General features: G+C 32.7%; 1 protein-coding gene across 3 annotated transcripts in view; it reads right to left on the bottom strand.

The window, feature by feature from the left end:
• Window positions 1-22587, bottom strand: part of LOC145293060 (cytochrome P450 302a1, mitochondrial-like) — a 106666-nt gene that overhangs the window by 46675 nt on the left and 37404 nt on the right. For all 3 annotated transcript variants that reach the window (XM_080139413.1, XM_080139414.1, XM_080139412.1), the window contains exon 2: window positions 12615-12844. In XM_080139413.1, coding sequence (XP_079995539.1) covers window positions 12615-12834 — 220 coding nt within the window. In that variant the 5' untranslated portion in view covers window positions 12835-12844. The remainder of the gene's footprint in view (window positions 1-12614; window positions 12845-22587) is intronic.

Genomic DNA, 22587 nt, shown 5'->3' with positions numbered 1-22587 from the left:
CATGGTGTCTCTTGCTGTATGTGCCGTTACCCCATCTTGTGTGAACCATAATCTGGGCCCATTTTGAATGTGTGAGTGCAGGAAGTCTGTAATCATAGTCTGGTATCTCTGTCCAGTAACGGTGACAGCATTTTCGTCTTGATCTTGAAAAAAAAATAAGGTGCAATAATGTTCTCTTTCGTTACTGCACTCCATAAAGTGCACTTTATAGAATACAACTGCTTGTTGATGAATTGGCCTTGGATTTTCAGAGACCCAAAATCTGTAATTCGAATGAAAATGGGATTCATCTAACATAATCAATTTTTTCAGAAAATTGGGGTCATTTCGGATAAGTTCTTGCATTTGAACTGCATACTGAACCCTTGTTTGAAAATCTTCAGGCTTCAAGTGTTGAACAAGCTGAACTTTATAAGGAAAAAGTTTTAAACTGTGCAGAATATTGTGTAGAGAGCTTCGACAAATCCCGAGTTGTGTAGAACATTGTCGAATCGGTGTTTCAGGATGCTGCTCCACGCTCTCTCGCACTCTTTCCCTAATTTCATTTGTGATGACATTTCGAGGTCTGCCAGCTTGTGGAAGATCAAGTACAGCTCCTAGGTCTTCAAATCAGCGCACACTGTTTCGGATTATGTTGTGTCTTGGGCTATATCTTACATGAAAATGCCGTCGATAAACTCTTTGAGTAAAAATAATTGACCTCCGATTTTGATAAAACAATTTCACAACTTGCGTGAGTTGTTCAATACTATACTTATTCATAATTAATTTCCAAATATTATCTGTGAAATAGCTGAGAAAAATATAATAATTAGCGGTAAAATGACAAAGATTTTCAACCTTTTCAGTGACTATATGAACACCCTGTATGTATATATATATATATATATATATATATATATATATATATATATATATATATATATATATATATATATATATATATATATATATATAAATGTAATTCTTGGTTCGTTCAACATCGATAAAACCATATTTCGACATTACCAATTTAATTGAAATTTTCAGAAAATCTATCTGTAAAGTCAATGAATGTTTGCATGTTATTAAAATAATTTAACACTGCGAATTATAAAAATATTAATTAAAATATAAATATTTTTCGTAAGTTGTTTTTGCGAGACTGCCCGGTTTTATTTCCGGTAACTTCCGTTTCAACTACTCTCGAATTACAAGATAAGTAAAAGAAAGGTACTCATGCAGAGAGTGATCCGTGCTGAAATAATAACGTTATTATTTAAAAAGCCATTCTTAACAATGGGAAGGGAGGGTGTTTTGTACCTATTCTGTACTTTAACCTTACAATTGAATAAAAAAAAACATATCATAACACTTTAATTAAACGTGGAAATACGATTTAAAAATAGCGCGGATCACTCTCTGCATTAGTACAAAAAATCGCATATTTCTTTTAAAATTTAAATTCATTCTTACCAATTTTAAATTCTTTCTTACCATATTTTTTAATTTAAATTCATTCTTACCAATTTTTTAATTTTAAATTTCTTTATTTATTTTAAGGCTTTTCACTCATGAAACATTACGTTTTAATTGTTTAGTTTCTTTCACGGCATTGTTTACATAAAAAAGTTTGTTTTAACTTTTTCTAAACTGTTTCATTTTTACGACATGCCTCAGCGCATTATAAACACCCTAACCTCCCCATGTTAAAAACGGCTTTCAAATTAAACACGCCCTTTCACAAACCTCGAAAGCCGTTCTTAACATGGGGAGGTTGGGGGTGTTCATTCCGAAAGCCGTTTTAACATGGGGAGGTTAGAGTGTTTATAATATGCTGGGGTGAGTCGTAAAATTAACGAAGTTGATATTTATTATTTATTGCAAAAATTGCTTGAAAATTATTTATTTGAAAAAAAAATTACATTGTGGTACGCCTTGGGCGTTGAGTTCCATGGCTACCAGCAGAAAAAAATAATAGTCGCTCCCTTAATCCCCCACCCCACCCCGCACTTTATCTTTTCTATCTATTTTTATTTACTGACGTTACCGTAACTAAACGATTATTTGTCACATTTACAAACATTTATTTATTTATTTTGAAAAAAAGTTTTACTCTTTATGAATATTAAAATAAAAATGTTACTAAACATTTATTAATAATTTCTCGCTTTTACAAACATATGATTTTAAATTTCTGTTTAAATGACGACTTTTATCGACTTTTTTTTTAATAGTATTTGCGGATGGGTATGTTGACAACAAATATCAGTTAAACTTTGTAAACATCCCCCCAAATGGTGTTGATTCCGAAATCCGTTATTAACATGGAGAGGTTGAGGGTGTTTATTCTGAAGGCCGTTCTTAACATTTGTGTAGGTGGACTTAATGTAAAAAAAATAAATAAATAAAATAAATAAATCATTTACTGATATTTTCTCACTTTTACAAATATTTTTAATTTATATGCGCGGATGAACAAATTGTTGAATAGTGCGAAAACAAAACTTTTTTGTAATAAACTTTGGGTTGCAAAATTTAACTGATATTTGTTGTCAGCATACCCATCCACAATTACCATTAAAAAAAAGTCGATAAAAGTCGTCATTTAAAAAGAAATTTAAAAACAAATGTTTGTAAAATTGAGTAATTATTAAAAAATGTTTAGCAACTTTTTTTCTTTTAATATTCATAAAGAGTAAAACTTTTTTTCAAAATAAACAAATAAATAAATGTTTGTAAAAGTGACAAATAATCGTTTAGTTACAACGGCAACATCAGTAAATAAAAAATGTTACGTACGCATGCGTCAGCCTTGACTATGAGGGGGACTAAGGGAGCGACTATTATTTTTCTGCTGGACGCTATGGAACTCAACGCCCAAGGAGTACCAAACTTTTTCCCAATATTCATGAAAAGAGTTAAGCCAAAGTAAATAAATAAATGTTTGTAAAAGTGAAAAATTCAGGTTTAGTTACTTTTTTTATTCATGAAAAGAGTTAAGCCAACGTAAATAAATAATGTTTGTAAAAGTGCGAAAGGCAACGTAAGTAAATAAATGATAAATGTTACGTGCGTATGCGTTAGCCTTGACTAGGAGGGGGGGCTCAGGGGGCGACCATTAAATAATTCTGCTGGTCGCCATGGAACTCAACGCCCAAGGAGTACCAAAAGTTTTACTCTTTATGAATATTAAAAGAAAAAAGTTGCTAAACATTTATTAGTAATTTCTCACTTTTACAAACATTTGTAATTCATGTATTTACTTACGTTGGCTTAACTCGTTTCATGAATATTAAAAATAAACAAAAACTAAACTATGTATTGATAATTTCTCACTTTTACAGACATTTTTAATTTACATGAGTGGATAATTTTTTGGATAAATATTTACATTTAGGTCCACCTCCACAATTTTCTTTTTTAAATGACGGCTTTTATTGATAAATAAATTTACTTCTCTGCAACGGGCACTGAACCCCTTCTTTTTCTTTTTTTAAATAGTATTTTCGGGTGGGTATGCTTACAACAAATATCAGTTAAATTTTGCAAATAGTTTTTCACCCCCTCCAAAAATGGTGTTTATTCCGGAAGCTGTTCTTAAGATGAGGAGGTTAGGGGTGATTATAAGGTGGACCTAATCAAAAAAAAAAATACCAAGTTTTTTAAATGATTAAAATAATTTCCGACCTTTACAAACATTTTTACATGCGCACATAAGCAACTATTTTTTCATTAACGTTTTTTTTACTTTTTTTTATTTAAAAATTAGTAAATTTCAATGAATAGAATAATAAATCATTTATCATTAATATGTGTTTTTGGTTTTGTGTTGAATGAAACTTTTTTTTTCATTACAACAATAATGAAACAATTTAAATCTTCTGGCATGCGTTTAAGGGTTAATAAATTATCAATAAATCGTTTAGTTACTAAACCAACGTCAGTAAATAAAAAAAATGTTACGTGCGCATGCATTATCCTTGACTAGGGGAGGCTAAGGAAGCGACCATTAAATAATTATGCTGGTCGCCATGGAACTCAACGCCCAAGGAGTACCTAAAGTGGCACTTATGTTGCCGTGCTATTTTTTAAAATAGTATTTTCCTGTTAAATTCAAATTTTACAATATCTTTTTTCTTTTATTAATTTGTTAGGTGAAAGTATAGATAACCCGGTCGGTTTCTAATGTGTGGAAAATCTAGCTCCCGAAAAAAGGGGGTACTCTGAATAGTAACAAAAAATTGAAATTGCCTCAGTCTCGAAAGATTTCTTCTCTACTGAGCAAGGAAAAAAAACGGTGAAGTGTAATTCACCTTCTGTTTCACTCCCCCTCTCTCTTCCTCTCTTGATATCTCTCTCTGTCCATCTCTCCCTTTTCCTCTCTCAATCTATCTTTCTTTCTATATCACTCTCTCCATCTCTCTTTGAGCCCCTTTTTCTCTATAACTCCCTCTATCTCTCTTTCCTTTCCTCTGTCTCATCCCTCTCTGTTTCTAACTCTCTCCCCTCTCTCTATCTATCAATCCCTTTATCTCTCTCTATCTCCTTCTCTTTCTCTATTTTCCTCTCACTTTCTCTTTTCTATCTATATATCTTCCTGTCTATCTGCCCATCTCTAATCCCTCATCCTATGTTAGTCTCCTAAATTAATTACAGTGAACCAGGCATTGTCAAAACATGGATAAATCCTATTTTAGTCACCTAATTTACTTAGTGTGATAATAGAAGTTATTTGGAAATTACTGCTACCTTGAACAGCACCACACGTAACTGGTAAAATCTTTCTAATTAAATTGATTTTGGCAGCCATTCGGTAACAATGTGACATAGCGTTAGCCCTTGCTGCATGAGGAATACCTGCGACCTTGCTGCCAAGTAGAAGAATTATTTATTCTACTTTGAAACATTCAATTTTTCAAAAATCTCATGTTCGACATCTCCAAAACATCCAATATGGGGAAAAATATTGCAGAAATGCAAACTTATTGTTTAGGATGAATGCACAATGGTACGCAAAAAATCACTTGATGCTCTTGGTCGATCCTTGCAAGATTTGCGTGGCAATGTCAGACCATTTGGGAATGCAGTAATATTGCTTGCAGGAGATTTCAGAGAAATGTTACCTATTATTCTTCAATCAACACCAGCAGATGAAATAAATGCTTGCCTCAAATACTCTACTTTTTTATGCCATGTGAAGACATTGAACCTAACTCAAAATATGCATATCCAGTTGCAGACTGTTCGATCCGCAGAAAATTTTTTGCATCTCTTGTGGGAAATTGGGTACGGAAAAGTGACAGTTGATCAGAGTTAAGGGCAAAGTTCTTTGACTTTTAACTTCTGTAATTTTATTACATCAAAAGAACAGTTTAAAAGGTTTTTGCAGATATTCAAATTATAAGAATTCCACTTGACTGAGTGAACGAACTATTCTTGCAGGTCAATACAAAGACGTCCATGAACTTAACGCTATTATTCAATGTAAAATTTCAAGTGAGGTAGTCAAATACAAATCCATCGACACTGTTGTGAAAGCAGATAAAGTGGTTAATTATCCAACAGCTATATTTGCCAGGGATGCCACCGCATGTATTGCAACTGAAATTTGGCGTACTAATTATCATGTTGTGAAATATAAACCAATCCAAGCTTTGCAAAGGCACATGGCTTGCAGTAAAAAAAATTAACAAACAATATCATAGAAACAACAATCTCAACAGAACCTTTCACAGATGAATATATCTTCATTCCATGCATTCCTATGATTCCACTGGATACATCATTACACTTTAGGAAATTGCCCTTTTCAAGTTTATTGTCGTTTGTAATAGCCATCACAAATCACAGGGAACAATCTTTACAATTATGGGGCTTATAATTACACACTGTCTGTTTTTTACATGGACAATTTATGTTACGTATTCAAGAGTCACCAAACCAGAAAATCTCTATATAAGCTAAGAAAATGGAACAACAAAAACTGTGTACCCATACGAAATGGAATTTCACCTATAAATTAAACCTATAAGAAACATGTTTTTCTCATTTTGGAACATTTTCCATTACGCCAATTTGAGCCACAGCAACGCGTGGCATGGTACAGCTAGTACACACACACACACACACACACACACACACACACACACATATATATATATATATATATATATATATATATATATATATATATATATATGTATATATATATATACATATATATATATGGTAAGTTTTTTTAGAAAAAGAAATCCACCAGAGTGCTCAATTAAAAGGAAAATCCGAAATGTAAGAGAGTATTTATATTTTGTGTACAGTACAGAAAGCTGTTGGATGATACAAGTCATTGGTAACGTCGGTTTCAAGCCCGATAATGACCGTTTAAGATATTCTTATCAAGCTCTCTTCAGCCAATATTCGTCTATTTTATAACCGGAAGTGTGAAATATATATACCTCGCGAGTTCACGTTTAAATCTGATTTTGTTAAATCCACCTCCCCCCGTTTATTTATCGGATGATGATGATTTCATTAAGTTTAAACTTTGAATCATTTAAATACCAATATACACAGGACAAATTCTATTTTTAAATTAAATTGGTTTCAAATTAAATCGATGTATATAAAGGAAAAAATTTTATATATAAATAAATTTTCAATCGAAATCAGATTTTAAATTTAAATAATTCAAAGTTTAAAGTTAATGAAATCATCACCATCCGATAAATAAACGAGGAGGAGGGAATTTAACAAAACGAGATTGTAAACGTGAACTCGTGAGGTATATATTTCACACTTTTGGTTATAAAATAGACGAATATTGGCTGAAGAGAGCTTGATAAGGATATCTTAAACGGTCCTTATTATCGGGCTTGAAACCGACGGTACTAATGACTTGCCTCATCTTACAACTTTCAGTACACAATATATACATATATATATACATATATATATATATATATATATATATATATATATATATATATATATATAGTGTTAGTAGGTTTATCCATCCAAGGCGTTTAGTGAAATTGAAATCAAATAAGTGGCGTGTTACATTTAACACTTTAAAGCCAAATAACAACGCGAATTTTTTTTAACCTTTTAAAAATAAACATTCGTTTATTTCATAAAGGTTAAAAAAATCGCGTCGTTATTTGGCTTTAAAGTGTTAAATGTAACACGTCTCTTATTTGATTATATATTTATATATATATATATATATATATATATATATATATATATATGTATATATATATATATATATGTATATATATACATATAGATATATCGATCGAGATATTTTAGTTTCCTAATCTTCTCTAACTTCCATGTAATGACCGTGTTTTTACAATCAGCCAATGTTTTGTAGATAACTAATCAGATATTTCTCAAGGATGTCAATGCATTATGTGAATAAATGCAAAAATGTTCAGCGAGAGTTCAATAACCTATTATCAATAAATACAGCGAATCACAGATATTTCATACTTCTTTTGTTGTTGATGTTGATGATGTATGTTTCAAAGCCGCAGTCTAAATTAAAAAGGCCACTCACTCTCTTCCCATATCTCCAAACAATTTATTGGTTTTACCCCGCCCACAGCACTAACATTTCTCTTTCACCGACACTGAATAAACTTTGCAGACTGAACAAAAATTGATTCCTATCTCCGACGGAGAGGTGGCGTCTTTGAAACTTTTATGTCACATTCTGTTTAATCAAATAAGCTAAAAGATATAAATTTATTATTATATTAATATATATATTAATAAACTTGTGTGGCCAGTTTATGTGCGTGAGTGTATGTGTGTTCTTCTCGCCTGTATGTGACTAAAACAATATTTATTTAAATGTAGTATTAATCGATTATTTTATTGAATCAACAATGCAATAAGGTAGTATACAAAAACGAAATTTTTAAAACCATATAAAAAAGAATCGAATTCCAATATTAAATCTATTACAATGCATTCCAGTTTCTTACATATCAGCCATTTTATTATTTTATTGGGAGATGAAAAAACAAATAACTTACTCCAGAAAATTAAAAAAAAGAATTGAAAGCCATTCTTCTTTATAAAGTTTTATCAAAATCTTATGCATTTAATGGGTGAATATTTTAGAAACTATTCACATCCGATAATTATATATATTTATAAATAGATATTAAAACATTACCTGAACAACAAACAGTTATAGTTCTATAAAAGTTTGGTTCTGTTGCGTTGAGATATTATGTTAAACGAAGATGGCGACAGTAAATCAAATCGGCAAAGAATCAAAGCAGTTACGGTCTACAGTATTGAGAAATTCTTAGTAAAAAAGATGGCGGCGAAGAATCAATGTAGTCACAATTTCGAGTGTTGAATAATTCTTAGTAACAAAGGTGGCGGCGGAGAATCAATGTAGTCACGATTTCGAGTGTTAAGTAATTCTTAGTAACCAAGATGGCGGCGAAAAATCAATGTAGTCACGATTTCGAGTGTTTAGTAATTCTTAGTAATAAAGATGGCGGCGAAAAATCAATGTAGTCACGATTTCGAGTGTTTATTAATTCTTAGTAATAAAGATGGCGGCGAAAAATCAATGTAGTCACGATTTCGAGTGTTAAGTAATTCTTAGTAACAAAGGTGGCCGCGAAGAATAAATGTAGTCACGATTTCGAGTGTTAAGTAATTCTTAGTAACCAAGATGGCGGCGAAGAATCACTGTAGTCACGATTTCGAGTGTTAAGTAATTCTTAGTAACCAAGATGGCGGCGAAGAATCAATGTAGTCACGATTTCGAGTGTTAAGTAATTCTTAGTAACCAAGATGGCGGCGAAGAATCAATGTAGTCACGATTTCGAGTGTTAAGTAATTCTTAGTAATCAAGATGGCTGCGAAGAATCAATGTAGTCACGATTTCGAGTGTTAAGTAATTCTTAGTAACCAAGATGGCGGCGAACAATCAATGTAGTCACAATTCTTCAGTCTTTTGGAGACAGAGGTTGACAGCTAACTGAATTGAATCCAAAATTCGATATTTTTACAATAACATGTGAAGCTTTTGATTAGTTGATTATCCTAACCGTAAGTTATAATAAGATCGTCGGAATCATTGGGGCCATAACCTCACTGGCAATCAAAAACATTTTAACAGGTTCAACTAATTATTTAGTTATTTTTTTTCTTTTTAACGGAAATAGCTTTAGACGGGGCATAAAGCCATTTGATGTAAAGACTAAAGCTGATAATTCAAGATCAAAACTTTGCCAGTGTTAAGTGTTACATGGAATATATTCTAACTCAGAAAACAGCAATTCTTCCAACTTTGTTAGAAACATCACTCATGGAATGCGAGGTTAAAGGACAAAATAAAGGAGAGTTACGCGGCTACCAAACAAACAATCCAGCAATAATTAAACTTAATTTTCAAAATCCTATTATTATTTTTATAAATTCGTAAAAAATAAGAAAATTTTCATATTTTATAGCGAGTTGAGAGCGAAGTTTGTTGATGGATATTTGTTAGTAGGGTCGCAGCGTTTATATCCTTCTTAATTGTTTGAAGTGAAGAAAACAGTCATTAAGTTTTCGGTTAAAAGGAAAAAAACTTTTTAAGTTAAATCAGTTTTATTCAATAGTTTCATGAAGACAAAAACAAAGAGTTATGGAAACAGAAATTTAAGACAGGTTAGTCTTATTTATTTCCTTACCAGGGCGGAATAATGTAGCACAAGGGTCAGAAAGTGGGATTGAAGAGTCAATCCCAAGAGTAAAAGTACTCTTGCCTGCAAAAAAATGCCTGGGAAGCCTCATGGACATTCCCCGATAGCGATGACTCTACCGATTAGCAATAAACTAACCACTTCTTAAATGAAGATGACAAAGCCTAGGTGGATGAACCTCCTAGAACTGCATAGGACCAGCAACATACCGTAGCCAACAAGAAAAAAGCCATTTCAATAATGGCCTATACACTGTTGGAGATAAAATCAAGAACAGTTAGTTTAACCGATATATATATATAGTGAGTATCAAAAGTATTTTGTACATTTTTCTTCTTTGTTTTTTTTTTTTTTTGTTTTTTTTTTTCGTATTTCTCCAAAAATATCGTTACTTTGGATGAAATGTACACTCAAATTTTGAACAGATATTATCTATTTAAAAATGAAAGGAAAATGAAGATATACTTAGTTGACAAATATTTATTAACAAAATATCAAATTACTCATATGCAAAAGTATTTAACACACTGCAAAATTTCATTCTTAAGCAGTCATTTCATCTTGCTACAATATTCCAACCAATGAGAAATTTAATTCTTATGCAGTCATTTAATCTTACTAGAATATTTTAACCAATCAGAAGGCACCCTAGGGTTCCGGCTCCTTACGGCTCAGTTGATAACAGCTCTCAGACACTGCGCAGGTTGCCTCTTTCATTACTGTTTTAAAATGGATAAAACTAATGATATGCGCCAGGAAATGATAGCAAGGCATAAAGATAGAAAGAGGTACAGGAAAATAGATTCAGAACTAAATTTGGTGGTGAGTACAGTTAGGACTGTTGTGAGAAAGTGGAAAACAACGGGTAATACTAAAAATCTTCTAAGTGGTTGGCCACATAAATTAAATAATGTTACTGCTCGTTACATTGCTCGTAAAATGAAGAAAGAACCATTTCTGACGTTCAGAAATTCAGAAGGATTTGCAGGAAGCAGGTATTGACGTAAGCAAAGACACAATCAAAAGATCATTGAATCATACAATCACCGAGAAAACCCCCATTGTTGTTCTAGAAATGTGAAAAATCGTTTGAAATCTGTTTATGAATATCAATATGAATCAAATGATTTCTAAAACAAAGATATTTGGTCAGATGAAACAAAACTTTTCGGAAGAAACATGCGCACCCGTGTATGGAGGAAAAAGAGCACAGAATTTAAACCATCTAATACCATTCCTACCGTAAAAATTGGAGGTGGAAGTGTGATGATTTGGGTCTGCTTTTCTGCAAAGGGAGTTGGAGGAATGGAAATCATAGAACGTAAAATGAATGCAGCAAAATACACGAAGATTTTGTCAACATATCTGTTCAAGAGTGCCACAGATTTAGGATTATGCCATGAGTTTATCTTCCAGTAAGACAATGATTCCAAGCACAAGGCTAAAATAACTATGAGATTGTTTAAGGATAATGAGACTAGTGTTCTACAGTGGCCTAGTCAGTCACTTGACCTAAATCCGATCCAAAATCTGTGGAAAACTTTGAAGTTAATGGTGCATGCAAGAGATTCCAAGAATATCAAGGAATTGAAGAAAGTTTGCGAAGAAAAATGGCTAAAACTACAAGAAAATGATTGTTAGAAACTAGTAGGCAGTTATGGAAAGCGTTTGGAGCCTGTAAGACAGAACAGAGGATATATAACAAAATATTAGTAAATGTGTTAAATACTTTTGCATATGAATAATTTGGTTTTTCGTTAATAAATATTTGTCAACTAAGTATATCTTCATTTCTGTTTTATTTTTAAATAGATAATATCTGTTCGAAGATTGAGTGTAAATTTCATTCAAATTAATTTGATAATTTTTGGATACGAATATACGAAAAAAATAAACAATGTACCAAATACTTTTGCTACCTACTGTATGTACTATAGAAATAGAATTGAGTCCATGCGTTCCATACCGCCTAGCAAAAGCAGAGCTATTTTTGCCACATTGACATTTCGAAAAGGAACTGCTTGTATTTCGCGATAAACCGACTTCGGCAGGAGCGGAAATAGCGGTTTACGCAAAGAACTTTCTTTTCGCTCAACGTATAACTAGGTGAATGAGAACATGCTGGTGTGTTCTTATTGAACCAAATACTAATAATTCCGCTTACGGAAAATAGATCATAAATTATGTTGATAGCTATAATTACATAAAAAAGCAAAACAAAAATATGTTTCCATCTTTTGTTTTAATGAGAATTGAGAATTTTAATTATTTGCATTATCTGAACCACTATTTGTACCTTGGACGTTATGTTCATAACCTTTCAGCCGATGTAACCGCCGACTTTCTTCAGAGATATATTGTGGAACTTAATAATTAAACTCGGGAACCTATTCACAATTTCGAGCAAAACTGTTTTTTGTACATAGTGGGTAGATTGTCCCCATTGCGTTAACCATGGATATATATAGATGTTAACAAATCTAAGTGACAATCTTACGCAGATCTTTACTATAGGCGATAATGATTATGAATTCGAAAGTCTAGCAGTTCTAGAGAAGAAACTTTCAGGGTAGAATGCTATTCAGCATCGAATATTTGTACCGAGAAATCGTTGAATTTTGCTGCTTGTCTGGTTAGACAGGAGTATTTACGTCGAGGGGTGCACCAGTGCTACGAGTTCATCAGAGCACATTCCATTAAGGTACGTGTAAAACATGCACAGGGGTGCAAAATTGGGGCGATAGGACGGGGGTTGAAGCTTGATTGACAGCGTGCGACTTATTAGATTGGAGAATCTTTTAATAATGTCCAATAGAGTGAGACTAGTAGTTAATGTATCAGCCGATACGTAAATTTCAATTAACTCTCATTAACCGGAAACAGGGGATATTTGAAGAGAGAAACTGAAATTCTACTTACCTCCTGGTAAATACTGCCAGAGACTCCCAACCACCGGTAGAATCCGTGGGCCTGGAATACTCTCGAAGGGTTTCTCCTCCATCGGAGGTTGACTGTCTTTAATAAATGTACATACATGTGATTGCCGTTTCTTTTCAGCTGCCAAAGTCGACAAACGCTGGCACCCGGACAGCCATTGTAGCTGCTTTAAGAAAATGCAACCGCCGTTTAAATGTTTCATAGCTTTAATTCTGTAATGAAAAAGAGAAGAAAAAAATGAATTAAAACTTAAATAAATAATTAATTAGTCTAATCTCGTTATAAATTTATTTTAACCCAGTGCGGGTTTCATCAGACGAACTTGGTCTGCCCCTTCCATCTTATTTGTTGTCAACTTCCACTCCTCCTCTTCCACTACAATTCGAGTAGTTTCCCTTCTATACTCAAGTAAAAGATTGTTCCTCACCCTCCTTCTTTCATCTCCCTCCTTCCCCTCTCCACTCTCCCACACACTACGACTTTTAAGTAAGCTACAGTCTGATAAGGGCGGTACTGGGTTGAATTAAATTTTTAATGAGATTAAACTAAGTTTGTGTTTTTCCCCCTTTTACCCAGGTTGTTATTTTCCAGAGGTACAGTAACCAGTGAAGTATGACGGGATTAATACAAGAGTACTCAATACTGAGGTAGACCAGGGAAAACTTTTCACATAAGCAGTAATGTGTTGCTCCGCAGCCATGATCATTTTTCGGTCTTCTAGTATTTAGTAACTAGCTCTTATTACTAACCAACTTGCTCTAGTCACTTTAACCAACTTGGTATAAAGCAATCATTCTAAGTCAACGAGTTATAACTTTTAACAGGTGAAAAAAAAATATATATATATATATATATATATATATATATATATATATATACGTTTTATTTTTTATTAGCGTTTTTTCTGTTCAGTTACATTATTGTTTCAGCTACGCGACCGTTTTTTGGCCGTTATGTAGCCTCCTCAGACTTTACAGAAAAGTTCGTTTATGGTGGCATGAAAGAATGATGTCAGGGGAGGCGTAGCTGAAACAATAATGAATAGAAAAAACGGTAATAAAAAATAAAACGCATATCTGCTCTACAACAGTATTGAGCACTTTCTTCAGGTTTTTATTAATTACCATTTCTACTAAATATATATATATATATATATATATATATATATATATATATATATCATTAACTGGACCCCTTAAGATAGGCTTGAAACCGACGGTATCAATGTTTTCCTGTCGTTTTCAAGCCTATCGTAAGGGGTCCTGTTAATGGTAAATAATGTTAGGCTCTTGTCAGCCATTTTGTTATCATTCTGACGAGAGCCTAACATTATTTACCATTAATTTAACTGGTCCCCCTTATGTTAGGCTTGAAACCGACGGTACCAATGTTTTTCCGACCTTCTGTACAGTTTTCAATATATACACGAGGGTCGTTCTAAAAGTAAAGCTTCCTATTTTTTTTTTTTAGCTAAAAAATTGAAGAGCTGTGAAGACGGGAATGGTAACACTAAAACGAGCGACCTTTTGTGATCCAGAATCTATTTTTATATATAGTCACCATCATTATCAATGCACTTTTACCAGGAATTCAATGACAAATTTCTACGTGCGTCCATGAAAGTGCATGCTTACATAGAGCCTCACACCGTCAATATCAGCAACAAAGATTAAACCTTCAGGTCATGAATGCATAAGTTTAGTCATTATATCAATATATATCAATGCACTTTACACTCCCCCTCTGATTTATTCGGAAAAAATGAAAATAATAAAAGGCATTACGTTTGGAACGCCCTCATATATATCTATTATTTCCAACTGTCACGATAAAAGCTATCTTTTTTAATTCTAAAATAAACAATCTCAAAGATGATGCCTATTAAAACATTTTCCATATTAGTACTGACCAAAAGAGAGCCATGGCAACTAAAATCAGAGTTGAGCACAAAAGTGACTTTCTAATCGAGTTCGAATCCTTTCACGAGTAGCTAATATCGTTTCCTACATTAATCACTCTTGCCATATTACGTAAACATGAAACACTAACACCTTCTCAGAGGGGGAAAAAAAAGCAAAACCTAGGAGGGAGGACATCATAGGAATTAACAGTCTAACCACAACAAAGTGGTTCTGGAGTTTACTTTCAGCAACTCTCACTTCCCTTATTTTTTCCTTTAGTCCTCACATTCCAGAAGCGATGTTTCGGACAAAGAGGGAAGAATTTATGTTTTTCTACTTCATCTAACACTTAGCGTTGGTAAGATTTTGATCTTGATTTTTACTACCTTACATCAAGTGGCTTCATGTCTTATCTGGGGCGATTTCCGTAAAAAAAATGTCGAGTTGATTTGTTTCATAATTCTGTATAAAAGGCAAAAGCGTTCGTTTAAAAAAATATATTAAAATCGATAGAAAATGATACGCAGACTTACGTTCAAAATCGACTGTTTAAAGTTTGCTTGACAACCAGGAAAGGAGTAGATAGCAATAAAATAATCTTTTGTTTCGTTCATGAACATGTAAATCACTTTTGAAGTTTTCGGTAAAATACAACTTATTTGACTTTGCATGTTGTTTCAAGTATATAGATAATTGATAATTATCTATATGTGTAACTAATTTTGTTCATGTTTTATGTAATCGTAATCGGCGATAGTGCAATCGCTATTGCCATGTCCGGGTCAATGAACTTTTTACGTCTTCTATTTTAGCAACCATCCTTGAATAAATAGGCTAGCAAATAATATATTTCCGGTGTTTACGGAAGAAGGATATGTATAACAATTACATGAATTATGTGTGTGTGTGTGTGTGTGTGTGTGTGTGTGTGTGTGTGTGTGACCGACAGCTACTTGTAAGCAATTAACATTTTACCTGGAGAACTTCCAGTAGGATAGGAGAACATATATTTTAATACTAAAGGAGCCTTTTAATATGTAGACATTGGCGGAAAGAAAGGGCGTTGGAAGATAATGACTATGGCCGTGACCACAGCATATTCTTTTTATTCTTTTGACTCTCGAGTATATATCCGACACAGTTAGACACAGTTAATCAACCGAGAACGACATCAGTCTCTATAAAAGCATATAAGATATTAACGGATATATGCTCAAGAGTAAAAAAAAACGAAAAGAATATGCTGCTGTCACAGCCCTATTAATGACTACAGGAATAACGAAAAAATTAGTTTACATTCTATACAGGTTGATGCATGCTTCACACAACTACAAAAAGCAATGACACCCATGAAATTGTTAATAAAATTCACAATCTTTTCTAAATCCAACCATAAGTTGTAGTATAAAGTTGGAAAAGGGTGGGAAATTCCAGTGAAATGTTAAAACGTTGCTGACCAAGCTACATTCTTGATTAAAAGCATGGCTAGGAATCACGGTAGTAAAATATGAAAGAAAAGTGCTATTCAGTACAAAAAAAAATCAGGACCACTTAGATTTCAAACTACTCAACCGCTATACCCTTCAACCTCTTTTATCACTTTTTCTCTATAGTGCTTTTTTGTATTATCTATCTTTCACTCTCTCTCCCTCCCTCTTTCTTTTTTTTATTATAATTTATTAAAAGAAAATAAACTTTGTATAAATGAAGGACTGATTTAAATTTGAGTTTAAAAGAGGATTAGGCTTGCTGCTTCTCTAAAGGAGCCGTAAAAGAAACATGTATGCACATATGTAGCCAATAATGAATACATAAAGTATATATATATATATATATATATATATATATATATATATATATATATATATATATATTACAGAAACTCATAAAAACATCGGTATCATCGGTTTCAAATCCGATAAAAGCCCCTGCATTTATATTTGTTCTTACCGGAAATAGTGACCTCACGTTGTTTTGTATCGTAGATCGCAATTATTTTTTTTTATGTCTATCTATTGTTTATCTCAGTCGATAAATTACACAGCTTTGTTTCCCGCCAAACACGTAAATGTGTAACTTCCGGTTTATGAGGCGTCAAGTTCGGTGGAAAAAGCTAGGTTTCAAAATATCTTTCGCTGATTTAACGATTGTTTTTATTTGAATTCGAAATATTGATTATTTTTTTCGATGGATATTACTCTTGAACTTTTTTTTTTCTCAAAATCACGCAACTTGTTGTGTTCCTCTAATTTTCACATGCGTATACACACAGAATAACCAATGTTCTCGTTTGATATATGCGAATACACATCCAGAGTATTGTGTTTTATTTCTATACATATTAAAGTTTTTTGTTTTGTTTTTTTGGAAAATATCTATATTTTATATTCTAAGATTTATTCATAATTAATAATTTCATTTCAATATTTATTATATTTATTTTAAAAATCTTTTATAAATAACAAGTAAATATACTCCATATACATCTATGCATATAAACATTTATATTATTTTATTATATTCATATTTATTTTTTTATATTTCCTGCATTTATTTTCACTAACTGTATGCTTGTTCACGCACACGTATACACACATATTTTATGCAAATATATTTATGTGTATGCATAAGCCTACATCTTAAAGATTTTATGCACATATCAATCGCTTTTATAGTTTTATATTTTCATGTATTTCTTTATATATATATATATATATATATATATATATATATATATATATATATATATATATATATATTATTTTTTTTTTTTTTTACACAGTGATCACCACTTATCAAGGCCCGGAAGCCACTCAGGGATAAGGGTTATTGCAAGTACATTACGTTAGTGAGGAGATTTGCTAAAATGTTTACTTAAGGGGGCGGTTCATTAGGAATTTGTTAACATTGGACTTGAAGACAACCAAGTTGTAGTCCGGAGGGAAGCAGGCAGACGGAACAGAGTTCCACAGGCGTGCAGTTCTAAGAAAGAAGCTTTGTTCATGGAATCTGCGTTTTGATTTAGGCACAGATATAGAGTGGGGGAAATTTTTCACAGTGGATTCAGCTAGACGGGTGGTTTTCGTGAAAGATTGGCGAGGGGGGACCAGAGATTGGAGTTCAGACGAGCATCTGCCATGGAAATAACGATAAAACAAGGATAGGCTTGCAACGTCTCTTCTGTGGGAGAGAGGTTGCAGGGTAGAGAAAAGGGCATCCCCCCACTAAGCCACGAAGTCTATTTTGTACTCTGTCAAGGCAGGATAGGCTGTTTTTAGCAGCTCCTGCCCAGATATGGCAACAGTATTCCATCCTTGGACGTACTTGGCTTTTATATAGATAGAGAATTGCATCCGTAGTGAGATATCTTCTGGAGCGGTAGAAGGATCCCACCATCTTTCCAGCGACCTTGGCTACAGACTTGATGTACGTGTTCCATTTCAGATCAGGAGTAAAGGTCAAACCCAGAAGCTTGTCAAAACACGGGGCCTCACCCAGACAAGAGCCATCCATTACAATTGATGCCAGATGGGGATCAGAGCGTTGATGATGTAAGGATAGGAGTTTGGTTTTGGATGCATTAAAGGTAACCAACCACATCTTCCCCCACTGAACCACGCGCTCGAGATCAGAGGAGAGAGAATCAGAGAGAACTTTGTCATTTACAGCCTTTGATGTGTTGCCGTAGATGGTTGTGTCATCAGCATAGATGTCAACGAATGATTTAAGTATGTGTTTAGGGAGGTCATTGATGTAGATCAGGAAGAGAGTTGGGCACAGGATTGACCCCTGAGGGACTCCAGCATTTATATTGCAGGCCTCCGATTTTTGTCCATCTACCACTACTCTTATGAGCCTATCGGAGAGAAATGATTTAATGATTGAGAAAACATTTCCAGTTATACCGTAGCTGGAAATCTTGTGAAGTAGACCCTTATGCCATACCTTGTCGAAGGCCTTTGATATGTCGAGAGCAATTGCCCTAGAAAGGAAGCCTTTGTCAAGAGATTCACTAATCCTGTGGGATATAACCGTCAGCACATCCGCGGTAGATCTTGCAGAGCGGAAACCATATTGTGTGTCACTAAGAAGGTTATTCCTGCTGAGGTGGTTGACTATTTCTCTATTTAATATGGATTCCAGCAACTTACTCATCACACACAGGAGACTTATAGGTCTGTATTGAGAGGGAGATGACTTATCACCTGAATTCTTGAATACAGGGCAAACTGATGAGGTCTTCCAGGGAGTCGGAAAGCACTTCTTAAATAGTTTCGTAAGTATGGGAGCAAGTTCTGGTTGAAGCTTTTTTAACACTATAATTGGGATGCCATCAGGGCCAGTTGCTTTACTGGAATCTAGGTTCTTTATTAGCTTGGCGACCTCATGCACGGATATTTGTATGTTACCTAGCTTGTTCTGTGTTATAGGAGGAAATATGGGGAGTTGATGGCCTTCGTCGTATAGGGTAGAATTAGCTGCAAAGTTCTTTGCAAATAGTTTGGCCTTGTCTGACGCTGAGGAGATGACCTCTGGTCCATTGATAATGGTTGGGATAGAACGCACACTTCTGTTCAGGATCCTATTTGTTATTTGCCAAAACTGGTGGGATCCAAGCCGCTGACCAGCTACCTTGGATATATATATATATATATATATATATATATATATATATATATATATATATATATATATATATATATATATATATATATATATATTTCCAAACAGATTCGCAGAAGTATTTACGACTGCTTTTATTCTGTGTCCTTGCGTTTGGTATATACTACGAGACCTACTTTTCCGTCTTTTCGCAAGGATAGCTTGCCTTACATCCAAAATAGTAACATTGTATATCAATTTAAATGCCAGTGCGATGCTGGTTATGTTGGGCGAACATCCTTGCACCTTTTGACTCGTATAAACCAGCATGTTCCATCGAAGATCAGACAAGGGAGGATGGAGTCTGGTGGTCTCCCTCCTTCTGCAGCCTTGGACTCTGCTATTGGCCAGCATTTGGTTGACAACCCTTGCTGTGCCGATAGATATAAAATAGAATGGTTCGAGGTGCTACATAGAGCGGACTCCAGAAACAATTTGAAGATTTTGGAGTCTGTCTCTATTGCGGGGCGTAAACCTTTGTGCCGGCAAAAGGAAACATCCAACGCATTGTTTCTCTTGGGGGAACTTTGAATTTTTCTCCTTCCCCCCCCCCCCACCTCGTTGCGCCCATATTTTAATCGTTTTTTAAACGTTAATAAATTTATTTTAGTATCCCCGTACTTTTGGCACATTCAATAAGTTCCCCATTAGAACGTTTTATTTTCGACATAATATTATTTTGTTCGCTATCGATTTTCTCCTGATGAGATGATAGCCGAAAGAGCTCTCGAGAAACTTCCGTTTATCATTTTCAGAACTATATATAAATTTATATATATGTATGTATATATATGTATATATTGGTATATTTAGGCAGCATTTTTTCATTCAAGCAAATATTATTAAATGCAAAGGAGACACTTTGCTTTATGATTCTTTTTATTTTTAATTTTTCGATTTTCCGTATAATCTTTTTTGTATCAAAATCAAAAATATTAATAAAAGTTCTATAATTGTTGCTGTCACGAACTCTTTCGATTCGTCCACGAATTATCCTCAGGTATTGGAGTAAAAGTGCGAAGGAGCGAAAATGAGAATTAAAAGTGAAAACTAAAATATACAGTGAACGGTGATATGTTAAAATATATAGAGTCGATGAAAAGTCAATAGAAATTATTATATTATCTATTAATATTTTTAATTATACGGAAAATCGAAAAACGAAATAAAAAGAATCATAAAGCAAAGGGTCTCCGTTGCATTTAATATTTGCTTGAATATATATATATATATATATATATATATATATATATATATATATATATATATATTTCCATTGTTATAACATTACTAACAAAGTATAACGCATATAGGCTTTCATTTTAAGTCCATTATAACATATAGGCTTTATTTAAATCCATTATAATGCATATAGGTTTTCATTTTAAATCCATTATAACATATAGGCTTTATTTTAAATCCATTATAACGCATATAGGGTTTCATTTTAAATCCATTATAATACATATAGGTTTTCATTTTAAATCCATTATAACACATATAGGCTTTCATTTTAAATCCATTATAACGCATATAGGCTTTATTTTAAATCCATTATAACACATATAGGTTTTCATTTTAAATCCATTATAACACATATAGGCTTTCATTTTAAATCCATTATAACACATATAGGCTTTCATTTTTAATCCATTACAACGCATATAGGCTTTCATTTTAAGTCCATTATAACATATAGGCTTTATATAGGCTTTCATTTTAAATCCATTATAACACATATCGGCTTTCATTTTAAATCCAACACATATAGGCTTTCATCTTAAATCCATTATAACATATAGGCTTTATTTTTAATCCATTGTAACGCATATAGGCTTCATATTAAATCCATTATAACGCATATATGCTTTCATTTTAAGTCCATTATAACACATATAGGCTTTCATTTTAAGTCCATTATAACACATATAGGCTTTCATTTTAAGTCCATTATAACACATATAGGCTTTCATTTTAAATCCATTATAACACATATAGGCTTTCATCTTAAATCCATTATAACATATAGGCTTTATTTTAAATCCATTATAACACATATAGGCTTTCATTTTAAATCCATTATAACACATATCGGCTTTCATTTTAAATCCAACACATATAGGCTTTCATATTAAATCCATTATAACATATTGGCTTTATTTTTAATCCATTGTAACGCATATAGGCTTCATTTTAAATCCATTATAACGCATATAGGCTTTCATTTTAAATCCATTATCACACATATAGGCTTTCATTTTAAGTCCATTATAACACGTATAGGCTTTCATTTTAAGTCCATTATAACACATATAGGCTTTCATTTTAAATCCATTATAACACATATAGGCTTTCATTTTAAATCCATTATAACATGTAGGCTTTATCTTAAATCCATTATAACGCTTTCATTTTTCTTTGTAAGTATGAATTCGAATAACACCGATTTTATTCTAGCGACTTTAAGTGACATTTCAAGTAATTTTAAATATTAATCCTTAAAAGTTAATTTTTATTCAGGTTTATACCTTATTCTTCTGGTATATTGTTTTATTTATATATTTTTTATCTATTATTTTAAATTATAATAACTGCTTAGATGGTGAGGATTGTATTCTGAATTTTCTTTAAATTCCTTTTCAATTTCTGTGTCTGGCATCTGGTTTTCCCAGTTTATTAAATGTGCCTGTTTTCTGTGTATACACGCATTTAAGCACTCTCTTCCTCCGATAAGAACAGATAGATTGAGAGGTTGAAGAGAATTCGATATTTTTTCAATCATAAACTGGTCTTCTTATATTGGATTTCAAACCTTCAGTACCGATGTTTTTCTGACATTCTGTAGCATTTTAAAATTAATATATTCTTATATTGATTTTTCTTGTAATTGAGCATTTTTCTGAGGTTATTTCCCACAAGCACTGCAAGTTTTACATTTTAATTTCTTTCAGAAAATATATTTTTCAAAACAAAGCAAATTGTTTGAACAAGGAATACATTATTTAAAGTAATTTCCTCAAGCCATGGATCATTTTCGATGAAGGCTCATATCCTCAGAGGAAAGTCATTAGCAGAATATTTATTCTATATTGATATAACTTTGCTATTTAGCACATAAATTGAAAATATATTAAAGATTTAAATCTTTTAAAGGGACATAAAAAAAGGAAAACGTATTTAGGCACATTTTGTGGGAATACATTAAAAATTCTACGTTCGCAAAGGAAACTTTCCTTTCACTCTGGATTGTACATAATTCGATTTTATCTTCAATCTGTCAATCTTCAACCAATCTTGAACCTAATAACGTCATCCTTTTCTATTTCCCGGACTACCACTCTAATCGGATACCTGAATCCCATATCCTATTTTTTTTTTCAATCTTTCTTTCC

The sequence above is a fragment of the Euprymna scolopes genome, chromosome 14 (genome assembly GCF_053919585.1).
Source record: "Euprymna scolopes isolate OS-2025 chromosome 14, ASM5391958v1, whole genome shotgun sequence".
NCBI classification, from domain to species: domain Eukaryota; kingdom Metazoa; phylum Mollusca; class Cephalopoda; order Sepiida; family Sepiolidae; genus Euprymna; species Euprymna scolopes.
The sequence above is the reverse complement of the archived record's forward strand: the minus strand, read 5'-3'. Positions and strand labels throughout refer to the sequence as shown.